The 25870-nt window shown below is 44.4% G+C and overlaps 1 protein-coding gene and 1 long non-coding RNA gene across 4 annotated transcripts; both read left to right on the forward strand.

The window, feature by feature from the left end:
* The first annotated feature begins 317 nt into the window (after positions 1–317).
* Positions 318–4983, forward strand: LOC309647922 (protocadherin-8). 3 transcript variants are annotated; one of them, XR_014256398.1, is made up of 4 exons: positions 318–2870; positions 3011–3161; positions 3334–3541; positions 4016–4137. XR_014256398.1 is itself a non-coding variant. In XM_082435813.1 (3 exons), exons 1-3 carry the CDS (start codon positions 537–539, stop codon positions 4390–4392), a joined length of 3210 nt encoding a protein of 1069 aa, XP_082291939.1. In that variant the 5' UTR covers positions 323–536; the 3' UTR covers positions 4393–4983. The 3 variants fall into 3 exon arrangements, 2 of the variants coding, with proteins under 2 accessions (XP_082291939.1, XP_082291940.1); XM_082435813.1 differs by having other exon boundaries at positions 323–3161; positions 4016–4983; XM_082435814.1 differs by lacking the exon at positions 3011–3161 and having other exon boundaries at positions 323–2870; positions 4016–4983.
* Positions 4984–12000: 7017 nt separating this feature from the next.
* Positions 12001–25656, forward strand: LOC309647947. The gene is made up of 2 exons (XR_014256405.1): positions 12001–17993; positions 18346–25656. It is a non-coding gene; the product is annotated as an uncharacterized lncRNA (long non-coding RNA).
* The last annotated feature ends 214 nt before the right edge of the window (positions 25657–25870 follow it).

Consider the following 25870-nt stretch of genomic DNA (forward strand, 5'->3'; position numbering starts at 1 on the left):
GATGGCTGTCAGTTCAAGCAGCCAGCACAGTAGGGGCACAATTAACAAAACCTTCCGCTCCTTTAACGCCCGGAGACCCGTGCCAACTCCTCTACAGGCAGAGCGCTGACAGGAAAGAAAAAAAGCAAAAGGAGTTAAAGAAACAAAGGAAAGATTCCCTAATTTTCATTTCTTGTTTTCCCCTCTAAGCCTTTCCACACTAAAGGGATTGTCAGAGGCTGGCGTAGGAGCTGCGCGAGGGCCAGGCCGCCATTGGCTGCCCGGTTCGGGTGATTTGCATATCGGCGGCTATAAGAGCGGAGGCGGCGCGCGGCGGCGCAGCTCCAGCGAGAAAAGGGGAGGGAGAGGTGTGGGCCGTGGGTGGCATCCGCACGTCCTCAGAGCCCGCCGGCACCTCCAAGCTGCAGCCTGCAGACTTCTCCAGCACACGCCTCGCAAAAAGCGTGCTCTGGGGACCCTGGGACTCACGCCCAGACCTGCAAACCAGAGAGGAATCGCTCCCTCAGCCTTTTGGAATAGCGCTTGGGGCTGGCGGCATGAGTCCAGCGAGGCGCGGGGGCATCCCCTGCCTTTTCCCCTTGCAGCTGTTCAGCCTTTGCTGGGTGCTCTCCGTGGCCCAGAGCAAGACAGTGCGTTACAGCACCTTCGAGGAGGATGCCCCCGGAACGGTCATCGGGACCCTGGCTGAAGACCTGCATATGAAAGTGTCCGGAGACACAAGCTTCCGCCTGATGAAGCAGTTCAACAGCTCGCTGATCCGAGTGCGCGAGGGCGACGGGCAGCTGACCGTCGGAGACGCGGGCCTGGACCGCGAGCGGCTGTGCGGCCAGGCCCCGCAGTGCGTGCTGGCCTTCGACGTGGTCAGCTTCTCGCAGGAACAGTTCCGGCTGGTGCACGTGGAAGTGGAGGTGAGGGACGTCAATGACCACGCGCCGCGCTTTCCCCGGGCCCAGATCCCTGTGGAGGTGTCCGAGGGCGCGGTCGTGGGCACGCGCATACCCTTAGAGGTGCCGGTGGACGAGGACGTGGGCGCCAACGGGCTGCAGAGCGTGCGCCTGGCCGAGCCGCACAGCCCCTTCCGCGTGGAGCTGCAGACGCGCGCGGACGGTGCCCAGTGCGCCGACCTGGTGCTGCTGCAGGAGCTGGACCGCGAGAGCCAGGCCGCCTACAACCTGGAGCTGGTGGCCCAGGACGGAGGCCGCCCGCCGCGCTCCGCCACGGCCGCCCTCAGTGTGCGCGTGCTGGACGCGAACGACCACAGCCCGGCCTTCCCGCAGGGCGCCGTGGCCGAGGTGGAGCTGGCGGAGGACGCGCCCGTGGGCTCGCTACTGCTCGACCTGGACGCGGCGGACCCCGACGAGGGCCCCAACGGCGACGTGGTGTTCGCCTTCGGCTCCCGTACCCCGCCCGAGGCGCGCCGCCTCTTCCGCCTCGACCCGCGCTCGGGCCGCCTCACCCTGGCCGGGCCCGTGGACTACGAGCGCCAGGACACTTACGAACTGGACGTGCGGGCGCAGGACCGCGGCCCCGGGCCCCGCGCCGCCACCTGCAAGGTCATCGTGCGCATCCGCGACGTCAATGACAACGCGCCGGATATCGCCATCACCCCGCTGGCCGCCCCGGGCGCGCCTGTCGCCTCGCCCTTCGCCGCCGCCGCCGCTGCTCTCGGGGGTGCGGACGCGACCTCGTCGACCGGGCCCGGGACGCCAGAGGCCGGAGCCATCTCGCTGGTACCAGAGGGGGCGGCACGCGAGAGCCTGGTGGCGCTGGTCAGCACCTCGGACAGGGACTCGGGAGCCAACGGGCAGGTGCGCTGCGCCCTCTATGGGCACGAGCACTTCCGGCTGCAGCCGGCCTACGCGGGCAGCTACCTGGTGGTGACCGCGGGGTCGCTGGACCGCGAGCGCATCGCCGAGTACAACCTGACGCTGGTGGCCGAGGACCGCGGCGCGCCCCCGCTGCGCACCGTCCGGCCCTACCTGGTGCGGGTGAGCGACGAGAACGACAACGAGCCGCTCTTCACGCGGCCGGTCTACGAGGTGTCGGTGCGTGAGAACAACCCGCCCGGGGCCTACTTGGCCACGGTGGCCGCCAGGGACCCGGACCTGGGCCGCAACGGCCAGGTCACCTACCGGCTGCTGGAGGCCGAGGTGGGCCGCGCTGGGGGCGCCGTGTCCACCTATGTCTCGGTGGACCCGGCTACGGGGGCCATCTACGCGCTGCGCAGCTTCGACTATGAGACGCTTCGCCAGCTCGACGTGCGCATCCAGGCGAGCGACGGCGGCTCCCCTCAGCTCTCCAGCAGTGCCCTGGTGCAAGTGCGGGTGCTTGACCAGAACGACCACGCACCGGTCCTGGTGCACCCGGCACCGGCCAACGGCTCCCTGGAAGTGGCGGTCCCCGGGCGCATGGCAAGGGACACGGCCGTGGCGCGCGTGCAGGCCCGGGACGCAGACGAGGGTGCCAACGGGGAGCTGGCATTCGACCTGCTACAGCAGGAGCCGCGAGAAGCCTTCGCCATCGGCAGCCGAACGGGGGAGATCGTGCTCACCGGCGACCTATCTCAGGAGCCGCCGGGCCGAGTATTCCGGGCGTTGCTGGTCATATCCGACGGCGGCCGGCCACCGCTCTCCACCACCGCCACTGTCAGCTTCGTGGTGACAGCCGGCGGCGGGCGCGGGCTGGTGTCGCCAGCCAGTGCAGCGAACTCGGAGCGCTCTCGCCCTCCCGGCTCTCGGCTCGCGACGTCGGGGCCGGCGCTACAATGGGACACGCCGCTGATCGTCATCATCGTGCTGGCCGGGAGCTGCACGCTGCTTCTGGCCGCCATCATCGCCATCGCCACCACCTGCAACCGACGCAAGAAGGAGGTGCGCAAAGGGGGGCCCCGCCGGGAAGAGCGGCCCGGGGCGGCGGGCGGCGGAGCCTCGGCTCCCGGCTCCCCGGAGGAGGCCGCCCGGGGAGCCGGGCCCAGGCCCAACATGTTCGACGTGCTCACCTTCCCTGGCAGCGGCAAAGCGCCCTTTGGCAGCCCCGCGGCCGACGCGCCCCCGCCCGCGGTCGCCGCGGCCGAAGTGCCGGGCTCGGAGGGCGGCAGTGCCACCGGGGAAAGCTCCTGTCACTTCGAGGGGCAGCAGCGGCTCCGCGGCGCGCACGCCGAGGTGAGGCCTTCCTTCGGCTGGGCGCCCCGCTCGGTGCTCCGCGGACAGGCTGGGGGAAGGGACTGGAGGGGTCTGGGTGTGCGTGTGCGGGAGAGGCCTAACCTGTCGCCCTTGTGTTTTTGTTTCTTGTCCAACCCTCACCCCTGCTTGCTCTCCCCATTCCCTGCTGCAGCCCTACGGCGCCTCCCCTGGTTTCGGAAAGGAGCCGGCGCCCCCTGTGGCTGTCTGGAAAGGACATTCTTTCAACACCATCTCCGGCCGAGAAGCGGAGAAGTTCAGCGGCAAAGACAGCGGCAAAGGGGACAGTGATTTCAACGATAGCGATTCCGACGTCAGCGGGGACGCTCTGAAGAAGGATCTCATCAACCACATGCAGAGCGGTGAGGACTCCTCTTTCCTGCCAAATTCAGCCTTCCTTCTCTCCCTCCGTTTCTGCCACAGCCTCTCCTCTCAATCTCCATTCCCAGACCCCCTCCCTCTTTCTCACTTTTTTCTGTCCTTGAGTTCCGGATTCCGGCCTGCCTCAAACATGAATTTCAAAATGCCAAGTCGAGGCAGCTCCACCACCTGAGATAAACCAGACTCCCATCCTGTTAGGTTGCTATCTGAGAAGAGAAATTCTGCTTATCAATTTTTTTTTCTTTTTTTTTGCTTCCAGCTAAAGCTGAGCCAACTTCGTATTAAAGTGGCTTTGTAGGAGCCAATATTCATTTCAGATCTGGAATCAGGGCGTTCATCTTCTTACACGCTTTCCTTTTCAGCCGCCCTGACCCTGTCTGACACTTTGAAGACGGAGGCACAGTGTGTGTAATCTCAGTAATCATCATGCCCTCTCCCTTTCTCTTTTATGTTAGGACTGTGGGCGTGCACCGCGGAGTGTAAGATCCTGGGCCACTCTGACCGCTGCTGGAGCCCCTCCTGCGCTGGAGGGCCCAGCACACATGCTTCCACTCACCCCCCAGCCCAGATGTCGACCTTCTGTAAGAGCACGTCCCTGCCCCGGGATCCTCTGCGTAGGGACAATTACTACCAGGCCCAGCTGCCCAAGACAGTGGGGCTGCAGAGCGTCTATGAGAAAGTGCTACACAGAGACTATGACAGGACAGTCACTCTGCTCTCCCCTCCTCGTCCAGGGAGGCTCCCAGACTTGCAGGAGATTGGGGTACCCCTCTATCAGTCCTCCCCTGGCAGGTACCTGTCCCCAAAGAAGGAAGACAATGAAAATGTGTAATCCCATGCTGCATGTTGTCACGCATATACAGGTCACTCCAAGAAGCCCCTAAGTTATTGACCGGTTTCAGTGTTGTATATAGAAATATGCAAGATGTGCCTTAAAATGAAGTTGTTGGAAGCTATTTCCAATCACATTGGTACTGTTTGGTATTTGCAAACAAAAATGTAGTTAATGTAATTTTTATGAAATGTGTGCAGTATTTAATTCTTCTTATCATGCTATTGACTTTAATTTCCCTTGTGGCTTGCCATTTTCTTAGTGTTTTTAACCTGTACATGGTGTAATGTAATGTTTGTATATAATGAAATTTTGTTATATTTTTATATAATAAAAGCTAAAGTGGAAGTTATTGCCAAAGGAACTGTCTGTAAGACAAAAAAAACAAAACATGTTGGAATTACTTAATGGAAATTTATCTTTCACCGGAAACAACCTAGTGTTTGAGAAGTTTTGCCTTGCCAAGTATAACTTGTATATCTTGAGTCCGTGGTAGATTTCAAGTTCAATGTTACTTAATTACATTTGGTTTTCTGTAAACCATGTCACTTACAAGCAGAGTAATAAAGGATTTGTCATGTGTTTGAAGAATCTGCTAATTGCTTTTTGTGAACTTACCGACAGTCAGGCATTCACAAAAAATCTGAGTACCAGAATTAAACCTTCTTTCAAGTGCTAATTATTTGGGCATTATTAATGTTCACAGCAACAGTAAACCTGTGGGATTTCAAGTATCGGAGTCTCATCCAAGTATTAAAAATATTTGTTGCTTTTGTAAAACATATGCATCTCCATATACATCAGGCACTCTATAAAATTCCTGCCCTCATTTATTTACTCAACAAATATTTATGGAGCATCTACCAAAAAGTGGAGGAAAGCTGAGTTTGGACTGTTCATTCACTAATTAAACAAACATCTGTAAAGCGTTTACTAACTGCAGTAACTCCTCTAGGGTCTGGGGTTTAAGGTTAAGAAGATATAGTCCCAAGAAGCTCTTACATTAAATATTAAGGATTTTAATATCAAAAAGAGACTCAAACTTATGGGTGAAAAGACATGCTGCTTGAGATGTGTTTTAAAATATTCTAGAAGAAAACATGAGACTATATGAAATGAGATTGAAAAATATATTGATCATAGTCAGTGCTAGCATTGGTACGTGTGTGTGTGTGAGTGGAGAAGATTATACCAATTTATTTGTGTGTCGGCGTTTGAAAATGTACATAATGGAGGTTTTTTTAAAAAAAAACACTCAAAAAGACCTATACCTATGTCTTATACTCTATGCATTCATTTTATTTGAAATTAAAATAATAATAATGAGAGCTAACATTTACTGAACAAGTTTTTATATGAACGGAGCTCCTTACAAAGATATTCTGCATGAATTATCTCATTTATTCCTCAGATAACCCCCATGAGATGGAAACTATCATTATTTCCATTTTACAGATAAGGAAACTGGGACACAGAGAGTTTAGGTAAAATGCCCAAAAGTCACACAGCTGGTAAGTGGCCAGGATGAGATTTAACCCAGATTACTCAAGGCAAGAAAATAAAACAAGCAATGATTTTTTTTTCTTTTTAACTTGAAAGAAACAAAGAGTTAAGTAGAAAAGTCCCAATGCATTGCCTTTACTGACTGATTATTGTTTAGCACTTTATATTTGTGAAGTGCCTGTGTTCCTTTATTACTGATTATGGAGAGCGAAGCTCTGTAATGAATAGAGGAGCCTTCAAAGCTGCCTGTTGAAGTCATAATTGAAACCAGTGGTGGCCCCAAGCTGAACAGTAAGGGTGGGCACACACAAGTGCTTCGCCACTCATGGCCTGTGCAAAGTTCAGCGGTTTCTGCAGGCAGCTGAGCTGAACATGAGCCTCACGAGCTCAGACAGCACAAACAGACTTCAGGTTCTGGAAGAAAATGTTGGATGTGGCCAGGTTACCGGACAGCTACAGAAACGTGATGACCAAGCCCCAGTGGAGAGACCCCAGCTAGACCTCCTATTCTAACGTCCAAAGCTTTATTCTTGAGCCCATCTCATCAAATGCAGAGCAGAAAAATGAATAATCCCGCAATGGCAGCCTGAAAGCATCCAATCTCTGAATGTGTTTGCCGGCTCTTGTCCTTCAAAAGTAAAATAATGTCATTGTCATTATTTTATTTTATGCTGTGCAAACTATTTCATTGTCCCCAAAGTTCAGTTTTCAAAATCTCCATGACTTCACTGTCCTATTTTTCCCTTAGAGAAATGACCGTTAAAAGGCCTGATTTTGCTTGGAACTTAAAAAAAAAAAATCAAAACATAATTCAGTCCTTAAAATCGTTTGTTTAAACAAAAAAAAAAAGAGGGAAGGGGACTCATCTCAGAGAAACAGGAACTAGATGAAAGACGCTCTCTGCTTTTCTTGAGAAGTGTTGATTCTCAAGCATATTTTTAAGAAAATATATTGCTTTATTAAATTAAATGAGAGAGTATATATGCAGAATACTTAGGACCACGCCTGGCCTGCAGTAATACACTCTAACTTCCTCTTTCCTTGCCTTCCTTTGGAGCCAGTCTCTATCAGTGCAGCCCCACCCACTAAGGAAGATGAAACAGGCTCAGGATTTCTGGCCTTGTTCTGACACTGGTTTGCTCTCTTTGCTTCTCTCACTATCACCGTGTAGACCAGGGCCTCATATATAGTCAACACTCTACAAGCAAGTATGGTTAAAGTGAACATCACAAGCAAACTCACAAGGCTTAGGGGTTTGTGATGGTGCCACAAGTCTGTCTTTGGAGGTGGCGGCCTACAACCCTGGGGCACCTTCGCCGTGAGCACTGGGGCATGGAAGGCGCTTGGGGAAGTGGGGGGGTCACCTTGAAAGAGAAAACTAGAGCCAGACTTTGTCTATTTCACTTCTTTATGTCTGGCCCCATTGACCTGGATGTCCTACACTTCTTATAATAAAATATCCATCAAAGAAACCACTTCAGAAAATTAAAATGTAAGTGGTTTCAACGTCTATTGAAAAGTGCATTCTGAAACAGAGCAAAAACAGGATAATTGTTTCCAGATACAATTATACATGCACATGGAAAGAAAGAAATATGTGTATATATAATCAGGATGAGTTCCATGCCACAATTAGCTAAATATCTGGTTTATCTCACCTTGCAAGTATAAGTTTTTATCATCTAAAATTTCCATTTTAGAAAATAAGCATATTCACTTTAGTACTGAATTCAGTAACAACAGGATAATTGGAATGCTGTAAGTTTTGAAGGCAAACTGAAGCAAAGTAATATAGTACTTAATGGGGCACTGTGCTTTGCAACAACTCAGAAGGGTTTTGAAAATGCTGTCTAGGTTTCAACAGCGATGCAATAACTCAAGAGAGTATTTATCATTCCGTTTCTTCAGGGGAAATAATCTGCAGTGGAATTCACCAACAGGTTCAAAGTCACCTAATAAGAGAAGAGCAGGCAGAAAGAGACAACGGGCTGTTGTAAAAGCCATCACTTAAACCGGCAGATTAAATGTGCTCTTGTAGCAAGGACGGAAAAAATCTTCACTCATTATCAGAGTGTGAGATTTGCTCCCACAAAACTTGTTTAAGAAATTTCAACAAGTCAAAGTGAAGCCTGCATAGTTTAATGCGGAATTAGGAAAATTCCATTTTCCAACCCAGTATGACACTTGGCTAGATCACGGACACCTTGGACTTGACAGGTCCAAATCAAAATCATCCTCCCTTCCCTGGCATCATTACCAAAAAACTAACCATCTGGCAATTGTTTTAAACTCTGCAGTTTTCAGACAAAACCCCAAATACTAAAGTCATTTTAAGATGTCATTGAATTTCTTCCTTCCACTCACCAGGGTTTATTGATTCCATTTCCTAAATATTGTTTAATTGTCCCTTCACTCCACTGTAGCAGGTAGGATGCTCTACTCACATCCCCACTGCTGCCCTCTGCATTCACTTCTGCTGCAGTGGATGCTTCTGGTTGCCCTATGACTGTCTCCATCCAGGCATCTGCCTCTGCAGCTTGAGACTTGCTGAGAGCTTGGGGGTCCACCAGTGTTGGGGACACAGAAGCTTGGTCAGCTTGTGCACAGGGCAGTCTGGAAACACTGGGGGTTTAAGAACTGTCCCTCAGGGGCTTCCCTGGTGGCGCAGTGGTTAAGAATCTACCTGCCAATGCAGGGGACACGGGTTCGAGCCCTGGTCTGGGAAGATCCCACATGCCGCGAAGCGACTAGGCCCGTGAGCCACAACTACTGAGCCTGCGCGTCTGGAACCTGTGCTCTGCAACAAGAGAGGCCGCGAGAGTGAGAGGCCCGCACACTGCAATGAAGAGTGGCCCCCACTTGCCACAACTAGAGAAAGCCCTCGCACAGAAACGAAGACCCAGCACAGCCATAAATAAATAAATAAATAAAATTGAAATCAAGAAAAACAAAGACAGCTACAATTCAACATGCAATGTTAATTCAAACTCGGCAAAGTTCCCATTCATTTAAAATTAAGGAAAAATAAGATCCAAAAAAATTCGTTCCCTAGGATTAAAATACATTATTAAAAAAAAAAAAAAACTGTCCCTTAGCCCACTAGGCACAGGCATTGGTGGATAAATATCCCAGCTTTCCCATCCCTTGGAAGGAAAACTCTGAGCTGTATTCTACACAGTTCCCCTGAGGGTCTCAAGTGAATTTGAACCCCAGTTGCTCACAGCAGCATCCTACTCAGCCAGACCCCCTTCACTGGCTGTCCCCCTGCCCTGTCTCACTTTCCCCACTCTGTCACTTGTACTTCCTGGGATCTGCTCCCAAATAAACTTCCTGCACCCAAGTCTTTGTTTCAGTAACTGCTTTTAGGGAGACTATCAAGTCAGGATGGATGCATAAGAACAAGAATAAGGACACCAGTTTTTTAGCGATTACTGCATTTTAGACACTGCACCAAGCACTTTACGGTTAATCCTCACAACCTTATGAGGTAAGTACTCATTAAACCATTTTACACATGGGGAAAGGGAGACTTGGAGGGGTATGGTAACTTGTCATAGATCACACAGCTACTATTAGGAGGAGCTTGGATTTTAAAAAGATCTTTCTGATACAGAATAAGGCATCCTGCCTTATTTGAACTCTCATTGTTTCTTTCCTGGGTTCCAGCATGAGTCTCCTATCTGCTCTCCCTGGATTCACTACCTGTTTCCCTTCACTCCATCCTCCACGCTGCTGCCATAAAGACCTTTTCTAAAATCTGATTTTGTCACTCATCTGATTAATACCCTCATGACTTTCCATCACCTCTAGGATAAAGTCTGCAGGGCTGTCCATGGCATCCCAGGCCCTCAGTCCTCTGGTCCCTTCCTCCCTCCCCGGACTGGGTACTGGTCCCCCTACCCCCCAACACCCACCTGGAATTTCAGCCGGAAGGATCTACTTGTGTTTCACCTCTCCTTCCTGGTCCATTTGCCTAGAATGACATTCTAGTTCCTCTTCTCTTCTCCCCACTCCATCCTTTCTCTTTTCTGGCCCTTTTTCTTATCCATCAAAATTATTCAAGAATCACGTCAGCCCCTCTCCCAGCCACCAGCCAGACAAGGCACAGTGACCCTCTTGTGTGCTTCCTCAGCACGTAGCCTCACCTACCTATCTCCCCACTCCTGGCCCATGAAATCAAGGACTGTCTGTGTCTTTCATCTCTCCATCCCCAGCACCTGGATCACTGGCTGGTACCTAATAAGGATTCAATAAAAGCACTTGCTGAATGGAATGATTCACTGAGCCAAGCACAAAAGGTCATGGTTACACACCACAACCAAGAGACTCTGCATCTACAAGTCAACAGACTTCCCTACAGGGGGACTGTGCTAAATCTGCCTCCAGAATCAGAACCAGAGGTGACCGAGAGATTGAGCATCTTATCTACCCAGCTAAGTGCTTAGAGGATTCAGAAGCTGCACAAGCCCTGACCATATAAGTCAGCTTAATTATTGAAGGAGAGGCCCTCCCCATCTTCTAGTTTCAGTGCAGCAGCCCCAACTCAAGAGATTCCCAGAAGTTGGTACCTGAAGCCACATGGCTCAAATAATCCAGATAATTGTCAAATCTCCACTTTGTTCCAGGCAAACACAGCAAACAGTGTAGTTTGATGAAGGCATCAAATCGCTTATTATGCTAAATGTTGGATATTAATTTCTTATTTTATAGAGCCTGTCTAGTTTGCCAAATTTTCTCCCTATCAATTCTAGGAAAGTAGCTGTTGAGGGGTGAGGATTTGCTCCTAATGAATGTCACTAGATCATCAGAAGGGCTGAGCTGTTGGTGGTGGTAGATACCTGGGTGGGAATGGAATCTCAATTTTATTCAGCAACTGACTTTCTGTCATCACTTAACCTCTTTGTGATTCATTCTGCTTATCTGACAAAAGCCCTTCATCACCAGCCTCACTAGAGAGCGAGAACAAACTCATGAAGTACAGCAAGAAGGCTAAGCACTGGGTCAGCCATCTTCCTGTGCTAAAGAAATTCAGTGTCACCACTCTGTCCCTGGACCACTCTGTCCCTGGCTTTCCTCCCTATGCTTGTAGTGGAACATCTCCCAGGCTATGTTTACACCCAAAAGCTAGTACAAATCACATTCTACTAATTATCTAGATATTTTTAGGTACCCATATGGGACTCTTAAGTATCTTCATAAATCCTTCAATTCTTCCCTTTACTTGGGTGATTGTCTTAACTCACTTGGGTGATTAAGTTTCTGAGCAGCACAGCCTGAGTCAGGGATTCTTTTATTTTTGTAATTTAATTTAATTTAATTTTTTATACAGCAGGTTTTTATTAGTTATCTATTTTATACATATTGGTGTATATATGTCAATCCCAATCTCCCAATTCATCCCACCACCACCACCCGCCCCCCACCCCTGGCTTTCCCCCCTTGGTGTCCATACATTTGTTCTCTACATCTGCGTCTCAATTTCTGCCTTGAAAACTGGTTCATCTGTACAATTTTTCTAGATTCCACGTATATGCATTAATATACGATACTTATTTTTCTCTTTCTGACTTACTTCACTCTGTATGACAGTCTCTAGGTCCATCCACATCTCTACAATTTATGTCTGAGTAATATTCCATTGTATATATGTACCACATCTTCTTTATCCATTCATCTGTCGATGGGCATTTAGGTTGCTTCCATGACCTGGCTATTGTAAATAGTGCTGCAATGAACATTGGGGTGCATGTGTCTTTTTTTTTTTTTTTTTAAAAGGTTGACTACTTTTTTTTTTTTAATTTTTATTTATTTATTTATTTATTCATTCATTCATTTATGGCTGTGTTGGGTTTTCGTTTCTGTGCGAGGGCTTTCTCTAGTTGCGGCAAGTGGGGGCCACTCTTCATCGCGGTGTGCGGGTCTCTCACTGTAGCGGCCTGTCTTGTTGCGGAGCACAGGCTCCAGACGCACAGGCTCAGCAATTGTGGCTCACGGGCCTAGTTGCTCCGCGGCATGTGGGATCCTCCCAGACCAGGGCTCGAACCCGTGTCCCCTGCATTGGCAGGCAGATTCTCAAACACTGCGCCACCAGGGAAGCCCTCTTTTTTGAATTATGGTTTTCTCTGGGTATATGCCCAGTAGTGGGATTGCTGGGTCATATGGTAATTCTATTTTTAGTTTTTTAAAGAATCTGCATACTGTTCTCCATAGTGACTGTATCAATTTACATTCCCACCAACAGTGAAAGAGGGTTCCCTTTTCTCCACACCCTCTCCAGCATTTGTTGTTTGTAGATTTTCTGATGATGCCCACTCTAATCGGTGTGAGGTGATACCTCATTGTAGTTTTGATTTGCATTTCTCTAATAATTAGTGATGTTGAGCAGCTTTTCATGTGCCTCTTGGCCATCTGTATGTCTATTTAGGTCTTCTGCCCATTTTTTGGTTAGGTTGTTTGCTTTTTTAATATTGAGCTGCATGAGCTGTTTTTATATTTTGGAGATTAATCCTTTGTCCGTTGATTCATTTGCAAATATTTTCTCCCATTCTGAGGGTTGTCTTTTTGTCCTGTTTGTAGTTTCCTTTGCTGTGCAAAAGCTTTTAAGTTTCATTAGGTCCCATTTGTTTATTTTTGTTTTTATTTGCATTACTCTAGGAAGTGGGTCAAAAAAGATCTTGCTGTGATTTATGTCAAAGAGTGTTCTTCCTATGTTTTCCTCTAAGAGTTTTATAGTGTCTGGTGTTACATTTAGGTCTTTAATCCATTTTGAGTTTATTTTTGTGTATGGTGTTAGGGAATGTTCTAATTTCATTCTTTTACATGGAGCTGTCCAGTTTTCCCAGCACCACTTATTGAAGAGACTGTCTTTTCTCCATTGTATATTCTTGCCTCCCTTGTCATAGATTAGTTGACCATAGGTGCGTGGGCTTATCTCTGGGCTTTCTATCCTCTTCCATTGGTCTATATTTCTGTTTTTGTGCCAGTACCATATTGTCTTGATGACTGTATCTTTGTAGTATAGTCTGAAGTCAGGGAGCCTGATTCCTCCAGCTCTGATTATTTCCCTCAAGATTGCTTTGGCTATTTGGGGTCTTTTGTGTCTCCATACAAATTTTAAGATTTTTTGTTCTAGCTCTGTAAAAAATGCTATTGGTAATTTGATAGGGATTGCACTGAATCTGTAGATTGCTTTGGGTAGTATAGTCATTTTCACAATATTGATTCTTCCAATCCAAGAACATGGTATATCTCTCCATCTGTTTGCGTTATCTGTGATTTCTTTTATCAGTGTCTTTTGAAAATCATTTATTGAGAAATTGCTCTCAGAAGAGGAGAGAAGCCAGCAGGAGACCTCAGAGAATGAAAGCTCAACACAGTCATGGTCTCAGTTTCAGCCTGGTCCCACCTGAGCTTTGGAGCACAAAGTGGTCCTCTCTGGAGGCAATGGGCCAGGCTTTCCTACCCTATGTCAGTCATTGGTTTCTGGTTAAGAAAGGGGGTACATTGCACCACCTCCCGTGGCAAGGAGGCTCCTGGTAGGCTGAGGGCAATTCTCGCAAGAAGGGACCCATCACAAGCCTTTGGCAGCCAGTATGGTAGCTAGGAATGAGTGCACAGGCTATATAGGTGCATGTGGGTGACGCGCCAATAGTATCCCCTCTATTTGTCGATTTCAAATCAGAACCACACGGAGGGTTTGTTAAAGCAGAGTGTTGGGCTGCAGCCCAGAAGTATCTGATACAACAGGATTGGGGTGAGGTCCTATAGTTTGCATTTCTAACACGTTCCCTTTTCTAATAAGTTCTAAGGCCGCTGGCCCAAGGACCACCCTGCAGAACCACTGCACTATAGAAACTATGCAGTGTTGAGCCAAGACATACCTTCTGACCTGCTGTGACTGTCAGGTTTCACCCAGGAGAATTTCAGCTGTAGAATATAATTGTCAACCAGCGTCTGCAGAATGTTCAACTCTACAATTGTCACAAACACAAAAAGCAGGCATACAACCCCTTTAGAGAGAAGGTAAAATGGTTAGTGTGGAGGTTAAAGCTAAAAAAGCAAGGCCATGTCTCATCTACCAAGCCATCATCAACACCACGTTCCCTGCCTCCCTCCTCCCACCCTCCCCCCTCACAGCACACAGGTGGGGAGGTGAGCGGTGGGGCAAAAGGGGAATTGAAGAAGGCAGCTGATAGCAGTTCAAGGCTGCTCACAGATGGTTAGGCTCTCTCTGGAGCACTGAGTGACACACCTCATCGGGGACCCAGACCAATGGGCATGTCCAAAGAGGATGGTTTAGGAGATAAGGAGACTCATTGCAATAATGCTTCACGAAGGAAATTTGGTAAACAATCTGTAATGATGCAAGATACTCAAAACTAAGAAGGGCTACTTCAAGAAGCAGTAAATCCTTGTCACTGGAAACTTTCATGCAAGGACATGACAATCAGCTGATGGAATGAGCGGGTAGGGGATCTGATTTGGGGATTAGATGAGGTAACCTTTAAGCGTCCTTCTAAGCCTATTTGTTATTAGTTTATGCAAATTCCTCGTTATGCCCTTTCTCCCACTCTCCAGATGTTCTTAGCATTCTCTCCTGCTCTACCTGATCTTCAAATGATAGAAAGTTGAGCACGCTAGCTTTTATTCCAGTTGGCTTATAAGAGCCCCTACATTCCTTCCCATTTTATGAGAAGAGCCACAGTAATTCCTGCTTTCCTGGTTGGAAGCTTAGCTGATCTGGGAGACTAGGTCTGTTATTTTCTCCTTGTATGGTATAAAGCCCAAGGCTTGCCCCTGTGAAGTTGCCTTTAACTTGTTGTAAGGTATTTTCTAAGCCATTTTCTAAAATATGCTGCTCACAGTGACAGCCCCCTGAGAGCAGATCATGATGAGTGGCTCCATCTTACAGGGAGGGAAACTGAGCAAAAGATCATCAGAAGCAGGTGTCTTCCCAGCGTTTTCCTTAGCCCTACCACCTTACCACTCTCCTTATTGCCTATTAAATGGGGATATTTTTTCAAGAAAAGTCTCCAGGCTTATGTTGATTTTAAATCATTTAAGAATTGAGTCCCTGGGGTTGTGTTTTGGCCGACCTCCTGCATTCACTCATCCCAGACCCATGTTCTAGAATACAAAGGCGCGGTGATTCATTTCTGCTCTTCAGCTTCACTAATCAGAGAAGCGTATTGCTCTTGCCATACGCTGAGTGATATAACGGAAATTTCTAGGCTGAGGGCATTAGATTCAGATGCATCACACAAAAAAATTTGTCAGGCAATCTGATTTACTGTAGCTGGAGAGATTGGGAAGAAAAAAAGAGCAAGACTGGCTTGTTTGTGCTCTTTCTTACTCCTGACTATAGATCCAAACAACTGCCAATTTGCTTGACCAAGTCATCTGTGTGGGCATTGCTAGGGTCCCATAACTCCAGCCGGACAAGGAGGAATGAACAGGCCTGGGCAGTCCACAGATAACAAGTTTATAAGGAGCAACAAAATCCCCATGAAATGAAACTAGATCTGGAAAATTATAGTTTCCAGAACCCCTCTCAAAAAGAGTCAGCATGGGACTTCCCTGGTGGCTCAGCGGTTAAGAATCCGCCTGCCAATGTGGCAGACACAGGTTCAAGCCCTGGTCCGGGAAGATCCCACATGTCCCGGAGCAACTAAGCCCATGCGCCACAACTACTGAGCCCGTGTGCCACAACTACTGAAGCCCACACGCCTAGAGCCTGTGTTCCGCAACAAGAGAAACCACTGCAATGAGAAGACTGCACACAGCAACGAAGACCCAACGCAACCAAAAATAAATAAATAAATTTATATTTTAAAAAAATATATTTACATTAGATTAGTAGTATTTTTTTAAAAAAAGAGTCAGCATGTGGTTAGCATATTGGGATGGGGGGTTTTGGGGTGGGATGGGGGGAGATCAGCTGCGAAACTGCCTTCTAAGGCGCATTTATGCATTAACTGTGTTGCTTTTTGTTTGCTGAATGGGGCAGGCAAGGTTGGGGAGAGATGAACTGCTGGGAGGAAGAGAGGGTAATTGTCCTTCCCTGCCCTTTCCTCACTGCCATCCTTCAAAATAAATGTGAAATGAATATTTAAAGGATATAGGCTTAGGGGGACTTAAATCTTGTTTGTAATGTTTTATTTCTTTTATTTAAATAGATCTACAATGAATATGGCAAAGGATTAACATCTGTCAATTCTGGTTGGTAAGGCACATGCGTGTTTGTTTTTTTTATTCTTTCAACTACAACAAAAAAGTATGGCTTTGAAGAATCACTCTATTTATTAGCTTTCCCAGGGCTTCTGTGTGTCTTTCTCCCACAATATTACCATTGCCACCATCCCCAACCTGTACTTCTTATCCTCAACTGAATACTGCTCTGGGCAGGATAAAGATCAGCATATGAGTAGTGACTATAGTCACAGACCTAAAGATATGAGCGTATGGATTCCCTGGTCAGAGAGAAGCACATGAGGGTCAGAGATGCATGGATAATGCCTCTAGCAGCCCACCTCTCCTCCATGGACCAACTCAGACTCAGCGACATCACTCACAGCCAGCCGTATAGAGGGGAGAGGACCACCCTTACAGGGCAGTGTTCATGTTACAGTGGGCTTGGGACTAGGCCAGGATCTGTGGGGCCACTAAGAGCTCTGACAACATAGGCTAGGCCATCTTCCCAAGACTGGATGTAGACACTTCTTTATGAATGATAGCTTTACAATATTCACACCCAGTCTAGTATGGCCACACCACTGCGAGTAGGCTTGGTCTCGTTTTATTTTGAAGAACCCCACCCTTTCAAATACAAAACATGTAGGGAAGAGATCTAGGGGTCCCCTAGAATCTTTTAGAAGGTCTACAAGAGAAAATCTATTTTCATAATAATTCTAAGATGTTACCTGCCTTTTTTTTCACTGTGTTGACATTTCCTCTGATAACGCAAAAGAAAAGCTAGGTGAAACTACGGTTGCCTTAGCATGAATCAAGGCAGGGGCACCAAACCACTAACCATTGTATTCCTTGCACTTGCAGAAAGAATATCCTCAAGAATGACCTTCATGTAGCAGTAATAATTATTAATTTTATTAAACCTCAACTGTATATAGTATTTTTTTAGTATGCTATGTGACAAAATGGGAAGTACATACAGAACACCTGTGTTTAGACAGAAGCACAATGGTTGTCTCAAGGAAAAGCACTGATGTGAATGAGTTGCAAGCTGAACCAGCTCTTTTTTCATGGAACACCATTTCAACTGGAAGGAATGACTGGCAGACAAACTACGGTTATTTGGGCTTGGGTATGAACAAAGTGAGTCTACCACTTTGAGGGAGACAACAGATAGTGCTTGTTCCAATAATAAAATTTAAACTTTCAAGGGAAAATTAGAATTTTGGAAAACCTGTGAGCTTAACAGCTCTCCAGTACTTAAAGACTTTTTAAATGAGATTGGTTGTGATATTAACAAATGTGAATGTTCCAAATTTAGGTGATCTATGTAACTCAGTGACATTTTTCATGTGATCAAGGCATGATGTTAAAAAGGCATGCATGGGTAAATGATTCATTCAAAGTGCAAGACAAACCAATGAATTTTAATGTAATAACAGATAATGAAAATTTCATTGGTATGGTTTCAGATTCCAGATTGCAACAAGCCTTTAGGAAACTATCACTCGTAGAATTTTGGTATAGTATCAAAGAGGACCACTACTATAAAAAAGGCTACTAAAATACTCTTTCTTTTTTCAGCTACATATCTGTGTGATGACAGATTTTCTTCACATATTGAATACTTGAACCAAAACAATACTTTCCAACAGTATGAATACAGAAACAATTATGAAAATTTAATTATCTTCTTTTAAGCCAGACATTAAAGACATTTGCAGAAATGCAAAACAATGCCCCTTTCCCATAATTTTTTGTTTTTAAAATATATTTTTATAATAATTATGTTATTTTGTTAATATGTTTTTGGTTTATTATTGTTATTTTAAGTTACCAGTTTAAAATTTTCTCAGGTTTAATTTTTCATAGATACATCATTCATGTAGACATACCTACATTAAAAAAAGGTCTTTGGGGTCTTCCCTGGTGGCACAGTGGTTGAGAATCTGCCTGCCAATGCAGGGGACATGGGTTCGAGCCCTGGTCTGGGAAGATCCCACATGCCACGGAGCAACTAGGCCCATGAGCCACAACTACTGAGCCTGTGCGTCTGGAGCCTGTGCCCCGCAACAAAGAGAGGCCGCGACAATGAGAGGCCCGGGCACCGTGATGAAGAGTGGCCCCTGCTCGCCCCAACTAGAGAAAGCCCTCGCACAGAAATGAAGACCCAACACAGCCAAAAATAAATAAAATAAATTAATTAATTAAAAAAAAAAAAAAGAATAGTGGAAATACCTTAAAAAAAAAAAAAAAAAAAAGGTCTTTGGGGTCCTAAATAAATTTTAAGAGTGTAAAGAGGTCTTGAGACCAAAAAATTTGCTAATCACTGGATTAGGGCATTACATGAAGATTGAGTATATATATATATAAAATGTCTGACTTATAAATAGTGCTCAGTTATAATATTAATAGTCTGTACGTATTTATTATGTACAGACACTGTTATAAGTGTTTGTTTAATCCTCACACACCTCTATGAGATAAGTACCACTATTATCTTTTTACAGATGAGGAAAATGAGGAACAGAGATGTTAAGTAACCTGCCCAAGTAGTAAGTGGTAGGGCTGGGATTCCCAATCCCTATATTATACTGTTGGTGTTGATGTTGGTAACGGTTGTAAATTAGATTCTATAGTTTCAGGTTACTAACTATAATTGTTTTCCCCAAGCCTTTTATAAGGTCTTATTTAATATTCCAGATAAGTTTCAAATGTGCTATAGGATATTAGGGGACTGGAATAAAGGAATGGTATTAATAGAGAAAGCAGTACCCCCTCCCATTCTTGTGGTAGGAAACATATAGATTCACAGAGCTCAGAAGAATCAACTGAGAAGTCCAGCTGTCCTTCCTTATGGAGAGATTTTCCCCTCCATAATCAATCTAAAGGATTCATATTGCATTTGTTAAGTAAAATGGTACTTTCCCTATACATGCACCCCGACCCTCAAAAAAATGTCAATCTAATTAAAGGGATAAAACAAATATATGAAATAATAGCTAGAACAGATGACAGTACCTAATTAAGTGCTAAATTAACATGAAACCAGATTGAACCTTTTTTAAAAGAGCTTCTCTTAGATGATTCCGAAAATACTTTAGGGTCTACAGTGCCTCTGGGTCATAATTAAGAACAGTAATTATTATTGTACTCCTGATGTCACAGAACTCTGAATTAAATTCTTTCACATCTCAATTTAGCAAGCTTTTTTCCTCCACTACAGATCTGGGCTTTGATTTTCAGTCTTCCCCACATCCACCGTGAAGTGCTTTTTTCAGGATGTTTCTCTGTGTTGCCATCAGCCACCGGCCCCTCACTCGGAGAAGACTTTTCTGTGTACCTTTGGAATGGTGTTGAGGACGTTTGTTACAACAGACAGAGCTCTTTTTATGGGTGATGCCTGTCAGGTACTGGCACCAACAGGAATTGGACTTCTCTGGGCTACTGGGCTATTTTTCTTTCACACACATTGTGGATTTTGTGTCTGACCAGATCTCCATTCTGTTTTGACTTACAGATGTTTAAAAGCCAAGTTTGTTATCTTCTTGTTATATGTTTCTTTTTGGACCTCACTCTCAACTCCTTTTTAAGTCATTTACTTTCTTCTTTTTTTCCTCATTGTCATCTTGCTATCTTGTATTTTAGTTATCCTTGAAAACTCTTTTAAGTCCTTTGCAGGAATAAGATGGGTTATAAGTAACCATTCTGTTCTGTCACCAACTAGCAATATGGCCTGAGCAAGACCTTCAGCTCTGGGCTTCTGTCTGTAAAATGCTTACCTCCAAGGTGCCTTGCAACTCCGGTTATGATTCTTAGTAGCGGATATCAGAGAATTAGGGCAAACAAGATGTTTCAGGGCCAAGCTTACAAATTGAAATGTGCACTAAAGAAGAATTCGCTGGGGTCCTTCTCAGACGTTACCAATCAACAAGTTTCTGGAAAGGGGTGCAAATAGTGGAAGGTGGAAATGTTACTGTCACAATACTTCCCTCTTGTCCTAACCTGTGCCAAGGACATTTTCAAGACCTGTTGAGCATCTACTTTGTTCAAGGTAGGATGCTAGGAGCAGGAATGGGGAACAAAATCAATGAGATCTGGTCCCTGCATTTGAGAAGCTTGGCAAGTAAGGGAGACAAACTCTTAGGAAGAGATAACAAGGGAGGGAGGGCTGAGAAAGGGAAGAAGTGCCAAGTGAGGGCTGCTTAAAGGGCCAGAGCTCCTTTAGCATCTCGGGAGCTAAAGCACGGCCAGCCCTGACCGGAAGAGCAGTGCTGAGGGGCCAGGGGACCCCTCCTTGGCTGCCTTGTGGTGGCAGCAGAAGAGGAGTCCCTGAGGGGAAAGAGGCAGCTCACCCGGCTGCAGGTGTCAGGGCTCCGTTCATGTGAATCCATAATAATAATAACTTCACACGCGCGAGTTAACTTATCTTTCCAGGCTCTGCCAAGTTTATGTGCCAGATGGTCCTTGCCTCCTACATCTGATTTACTGTAGGGCAGACCAGTTGTGCCTCAGCCCAGGGCAGGCCCACATCTGGCAGCCAGTTGGTAAAAATCTCTGCATACAACACTCGTGCCCCCATATCTTATCCCCCAGAGCAATTCTCTTCCTATCTGTCAAGGTTTTTTATATGTTTTTCTCTTCTTGGCTTATTTCTAGGACTATTTTGAATATCTGTCAGCAACAGATCTGCTTAAGCACCTTTATGTTGAGGAAAGGCTCTTACTGTGATATACAAGTAATGCTACTACCGTATTCAATAGTAAAAATACACATGGATGAAGTACAGAGGCAGACGCGGTTGACTTCCTACCCAAGAGCCATCCCTCCCTTTTCCCTGTGTTTGTAGGACCCCAATTTCATTTGGGGAGGCAATTTGCTCCAGGAAGGACCTCAGCCCCCAGCTTCAAAAGATGTGAACTGATTTATTCAAGGTGACACCATTCCTCTTTCTAATAATTGGATAGGGTGTGTGAAGGTGAACCAGGAGTAGCCAATGGTACATAAGTGAAAGTCTGCTGGGGGGCTTCTGGAAGTAATTTTACTCCCTCTCTAAAAGAGAGAGAGAGAGAGAGATACCAAGATAAATAAAAACATACATGCACACAAAGATTAGTACCTGAGTGTTCATAGCAGCTTTATTCATAATAGTCAAAAACCTGAAACAATCCAAATACCTACCAGAAGGTGAATGGATAAACAAGTCATAGTATATCCAAACAATGGAATTATTAGTAAAAAAAAAAAGAGTGAACTAACTGATACATTCAACAACACTGATGAATCTCAAAATCTTTATGCAGAACCAAGAGTCCATACTGTGTGTTCTATTTCCATGAAGATCTAGAAAAGATAATTTGATCTACAGTGATAGAAAGCAGAGAATAGTTGCTGGCCATTGGTGGGAGGGATTGACTGGGAAGAGGCTCAAAGTAACTTTTAGGGGTGATGTTCTGTATCTTGACTGTGGTGATGATTATACACATGTACATATTTGTCAAAACTCATCTGACCATACACTCAAAGTAGGTGCAATTTATGGTATGAAATTATATCTCAATATACTTGAAATTAAAAAAAAAGAAAGAAGCAGTGCTCACTTCAGCAGCACAGAATGTAAGGGGAAAAAAAGTCAGAAAAAAGAGAAAGAATAATCTACATACTCCTCAGGTATCCTTTGAGTTTCTTTTCTATGCATTTGTATGCAAATAGTTGTAGTTGGTATGTGTGTTTTTAACATAAATGTAGCAGTTTCGTAACTTCATTTTTTTTAATTTATGCTCCCTTTGAGAGCAGGGACTGACTGAAAGAAGCAGACCAGCCTACAACAGGGCAAGTCAACGTACCGTAACCACAATAAAAATTTTTTTAATTTTTAAAAAATTTTGCTCTCTTTTTCTGCTCCCATTTTTGCTCCCGTTTTTGCTCTCTTATGTCTTAGGGATTTTTTGAAACTACTGCTATGTATTGCATTGTGTGAATATATTATTCCACTACTGATGGGATATTCAAAGGATATAGAATTTTTAAGATAAGCATCGTTTCAGCATAAATATAAATAGTTATCCTCATAAATAAATATAAATATTTATAAATGTCCACCATAAATGTCTCTCATAAATGTCCCTCATGCAAGGCACCATTAATTCTGTTAGCATAGATGCCTCGGAGTGATGATTGAAAAGACGTGCCAATTTTATGTTTTGAAAAATACCAATAAGCTGTACCAATTCACTCTCCCATCAACATGAGAGTACCAGTTTCCCACACCTTCCTTAGAAAAGTCATGGTGATCGACTTCTCAGATGATAAGGATAAACCCAAGCAAGTCCCTCCCAGAGATGGATTTAGTGCTGAGCAGGGGACCCAGTTCTGGGCTAATGAAACACAAAGAGAAATCTGCCTGAGGAAACTCCTGGAAAGATTTCCTCGTTCCTAAAAGGGTCACAAAAAGAAGATTCCCTCTTCCTCTGAAACTGATCAGGACTGGATGTGGTACCCGGAATTGCCTCAACTCTCTTGCCACTAACAGGAAAATCTTAAGAAAAGTTTCGCAGAGCAAAAGAAGGAACCTAGGTTCCTGATGTTACTACAAACCACTGAAGTTTCCACACCTGGAACCGGCTGTCCCTCTAGACTTTTGGTTATGATAGATCACAAATTCACTAATTCCTCAAGGCGGTTGAAGTCATGTCTTTCTACTATTACTTGCAGCCAAACTTTCTATGTGTCATTATTGAAAGGTTTTCACTTTTTAAAATTTTTGTCAATCTTATTATGGGTAAAAAATGATATTGCATTCTTATTTTAATTTGCAATTTCCTTTCCTTAATAATGTTGAGTATTTTTCACATGCATAGTGACCTTTTATATTTCTTCTATTGTGAATTGCCTATTCATATTCCTTCCTCATTTTTCTGTGGAGTTTTCTGTTGACTTATGAGTTAAGTATTATGTACATTAATCTTTTATGTATTTTTATCTTGAAAACTTTTCCTCCCATAGAGAAGTTTTTTTTAATGTAGTCAGATCCAGCAATGTTTTCTTTTCTGATTTGTTGGTCTGTGTCTTATATAAGAAGGCCTTCTCCATTTCAACATGAACAAAAAAAATTATCCTATATTTTCTTTCGATGATTTATATTTAGATTTTATGATTAGCTTTTTAATACATCACTAATTTACTTTTGTGATGGTATAAGATTGAAATCTAACTTTCTTTTCCAAAATGAATAGGTAATTATCTCAACATTTTTTGAACATCATTTCCCCACTAACTGAAATGTCATTTTTATCATAATATCCCATAAATTGATTCTTCTGTTCCCAGATCCCGTATCCTGTATTACTAATGTATTTGTCAGTTTTTGCACCAACACCACACTGCTTCAATTATTAAACTTTGGAAGCATATTTTCATATCTGGTAGGGCAAGCCATTCCTCTTTTACTTCTTCAAGTGTTTCCCATGCTTAAAGTGTTCTCATGCTTCTTTCCTCCCATATTAATTTTGGAATAAGTTTGCCAAATCCTGGGAATTCTATTTGGATTGTACTGACTTTGTAGGCTGACTGGGGGAGAACTCTCAGCTTTACAATGCTGACTTATTCCACCTAGGAAGTGTCTCTCCTTTCATTTAGGATTTGTTTTGTTTTGTTTTGTTTTATAATGTTCTCAGTTTCATTTTGTAGTTCTTTTTTCATTCCAGTCTTGCCCATTTCTGGTTAGGTTTATCATATCAGTATTCTTGGTGTATTCTGGGGTTTGTTGCTTCTGTGGATGTGATTTGGATCTTTTATCTTTTTAGTTTTCTAATTGGTTATTATTGCAAGCATATAAAAAAGCTATTAATTTGTGCAGGTTAATTTTGCATCTTGTCTCCATACTGACTGCCCTTATCGGTTCAGTTGATTTACTTGCACTTCCCAGCTAGAAGGTCATATAAAATATTGCTCTTGATTCACTTTAGTTCATTTGACCTTGAAATTTTTTATCTGATACTAATATTACCATACTTGCCCTTTGTGTCAGCCTTTTCCTAGGAAATATTTTCCCATCCCTTTATTTTCAGCCTTAGTGGGTGTGCATGTGGTGTGTGTAGATTGTTCAATTTAGATCTAGTTTTTAAACAGGATTTTGAAAAACTAATCTTAGAATATGGATCCATTCATTCATTTAACAGATATTTATTAAGAGATGAGGCATTGGACAGAACCAACGATGATCCCTACCTTCCTGGTGCTCACATTCCAGACTTTAACCAGCTCACACGAGCATTGTCGTCCCTCTTCTGTTTGGATTTATTCCTGTTGGCCTGTTTTCTGCTTTCTCTTCCCATGTGTCTTGTTAATTTTTTTCCCCACACTGGCCTTTTAACAGATTGGGATTTTTTTTCCTCTTTAATGATCTGGAAATTACACTTCTTATTTCTGTTTTTCTAGTGGTTGACGTTAAATTTTGACAAATCATTAAATTTTTCTATCAATGCCTAGATTTAGTATCTGTAGCTTCTTCCTAACAATGGAAGAATCTTAGTAACCTAACAGCAGCAGTTATTCAGACTTTTGGTTCCAGGCTATTGTGGATATTTTTGTATTATGCATCAGTATATATTCAGATTAATTATCAGTTTTACTATTGACTTTGTGCAACCCTCTTCCATATTCCACCTTCCTGCTCCTTGAAACCATTTTATCTTTTTGCTATAATACCTCCCTGAGGAATTCTTTCAGAGAAGCTCTGTGAACAGAAAACTTTCTAAGTCATTACCCGTCCTAAATATCTCTTTATTTTGTCCTCACACAGGAGTGCTAGTTTGAATGAAGGTAAGATTCTAGGTTCAAAGTTAATTTTTGCTCATTAAAAATTGTATTAAAAATTAAAATTAAAATAAATTTTTAAAACTCCTGAAAAAAATTATTTTCCCTCAGAACTTTGAACATTCTTCTGCCTTATCTTCTAGCATCTGTGTAACTAGTAAGAAGTCAGATGCCATTCTGATTTTCATTCCTTTTGCAGGTGCATATTACAGAAACTGAACTCAAACTAGCTTTAGCCAAGTAGGGAATTGAGAGACTCAAACCTGGGAAGTCCAGAGGTGGAGCTGGCCTCAGGCATGACTGAATCCAATGGTCCAAATGGTGTCATCAGGGTTCTTTCCAATGTCTTGTGGCTCCTTTTGTCTGTGTTTCTTTCTATAAATTGGGCTCATACTTGGGCTCAGACAAGCTTCCTCTGTGCAAGAAAGGTAGCTACACACAGCTGCAGCTAACATCCCTGCGGCCACAGAACCCATAAGAAAGGGATCCATTCTCCATTAACACATGCAGAAAGCCTGGAGGGGACTCTGAGTTAGCCTTTTGAGTCACCTGCCATCCTGAACTAATCACACTAGCCAGGGAATAGGATTCTCTAATGGATCAGGTCTGGGTCCCTGGGTCCCGGGCCTCTCCCTGTGGCCTGGGTTTGGCTGGGTGATCCTGTAAATTGTAGTCCCTGAATGGAGTGGAGAGAGAAAAGATTCTCCAAAAAGAAAGAGAGAAAGATAGAGAAAAAGAAAGATAGAGAAAAAGAAAGAAAGATAGAGAAAAAGAAAGAAAGGAAGAAAGAAAGAAAGAAAGAAAGAAAGAAAGAAAGAAAGAAAGAAAGAAAGAAAGAAAGAAAGAAAGAAAGAAAGAAAGAAAGGAAGGAAGGAAGGAAGGAAGGAAGGAAGGAAGGAAGGAAGGAAGAAAGGAAGGAAGGAGGAGAGAGAGAGAGGGAGGGAGGGAGGGAAGGAAGGAAGGAAGGAAG

Source organism: Balaenoptera physalus (genome assembly GCF_965194825.1).
Source record: "Balaenoptera physalus genome assembly, chromosome: 18".
NCBI classification, from domain to species: domain Eukaryota; kingdom Metazoa; phylum Chordata; class Mammalia; order Artiodactyla; family Balaenopteridae; genus Balaenoptera; species Balaenoptera physalus.

Coding starts and splice junctions, on each gene's coding strand:
- LOC309647922 (XM_082435813.1), top strand. CDS start 537: ATGAGTCCAGCGAGGCGCGGGGGCATCCCCTGCCTTTTCCCCTTGCAG. Junction 3,162..3,333: donor TCCGCGGCGCGCACGCCGAG/GTGAGGCCTTCC, acceptor TCCCTGCTGCAG/CCCTACGGCGCCTCCCCTGG. Junction 3,542..4,015: donor CATCAACCACATGCAGAGCG/GTGAGGACTCCT, acceptor CTTTTATGTTAG/GACTGTGGGCGTGCACCGCG.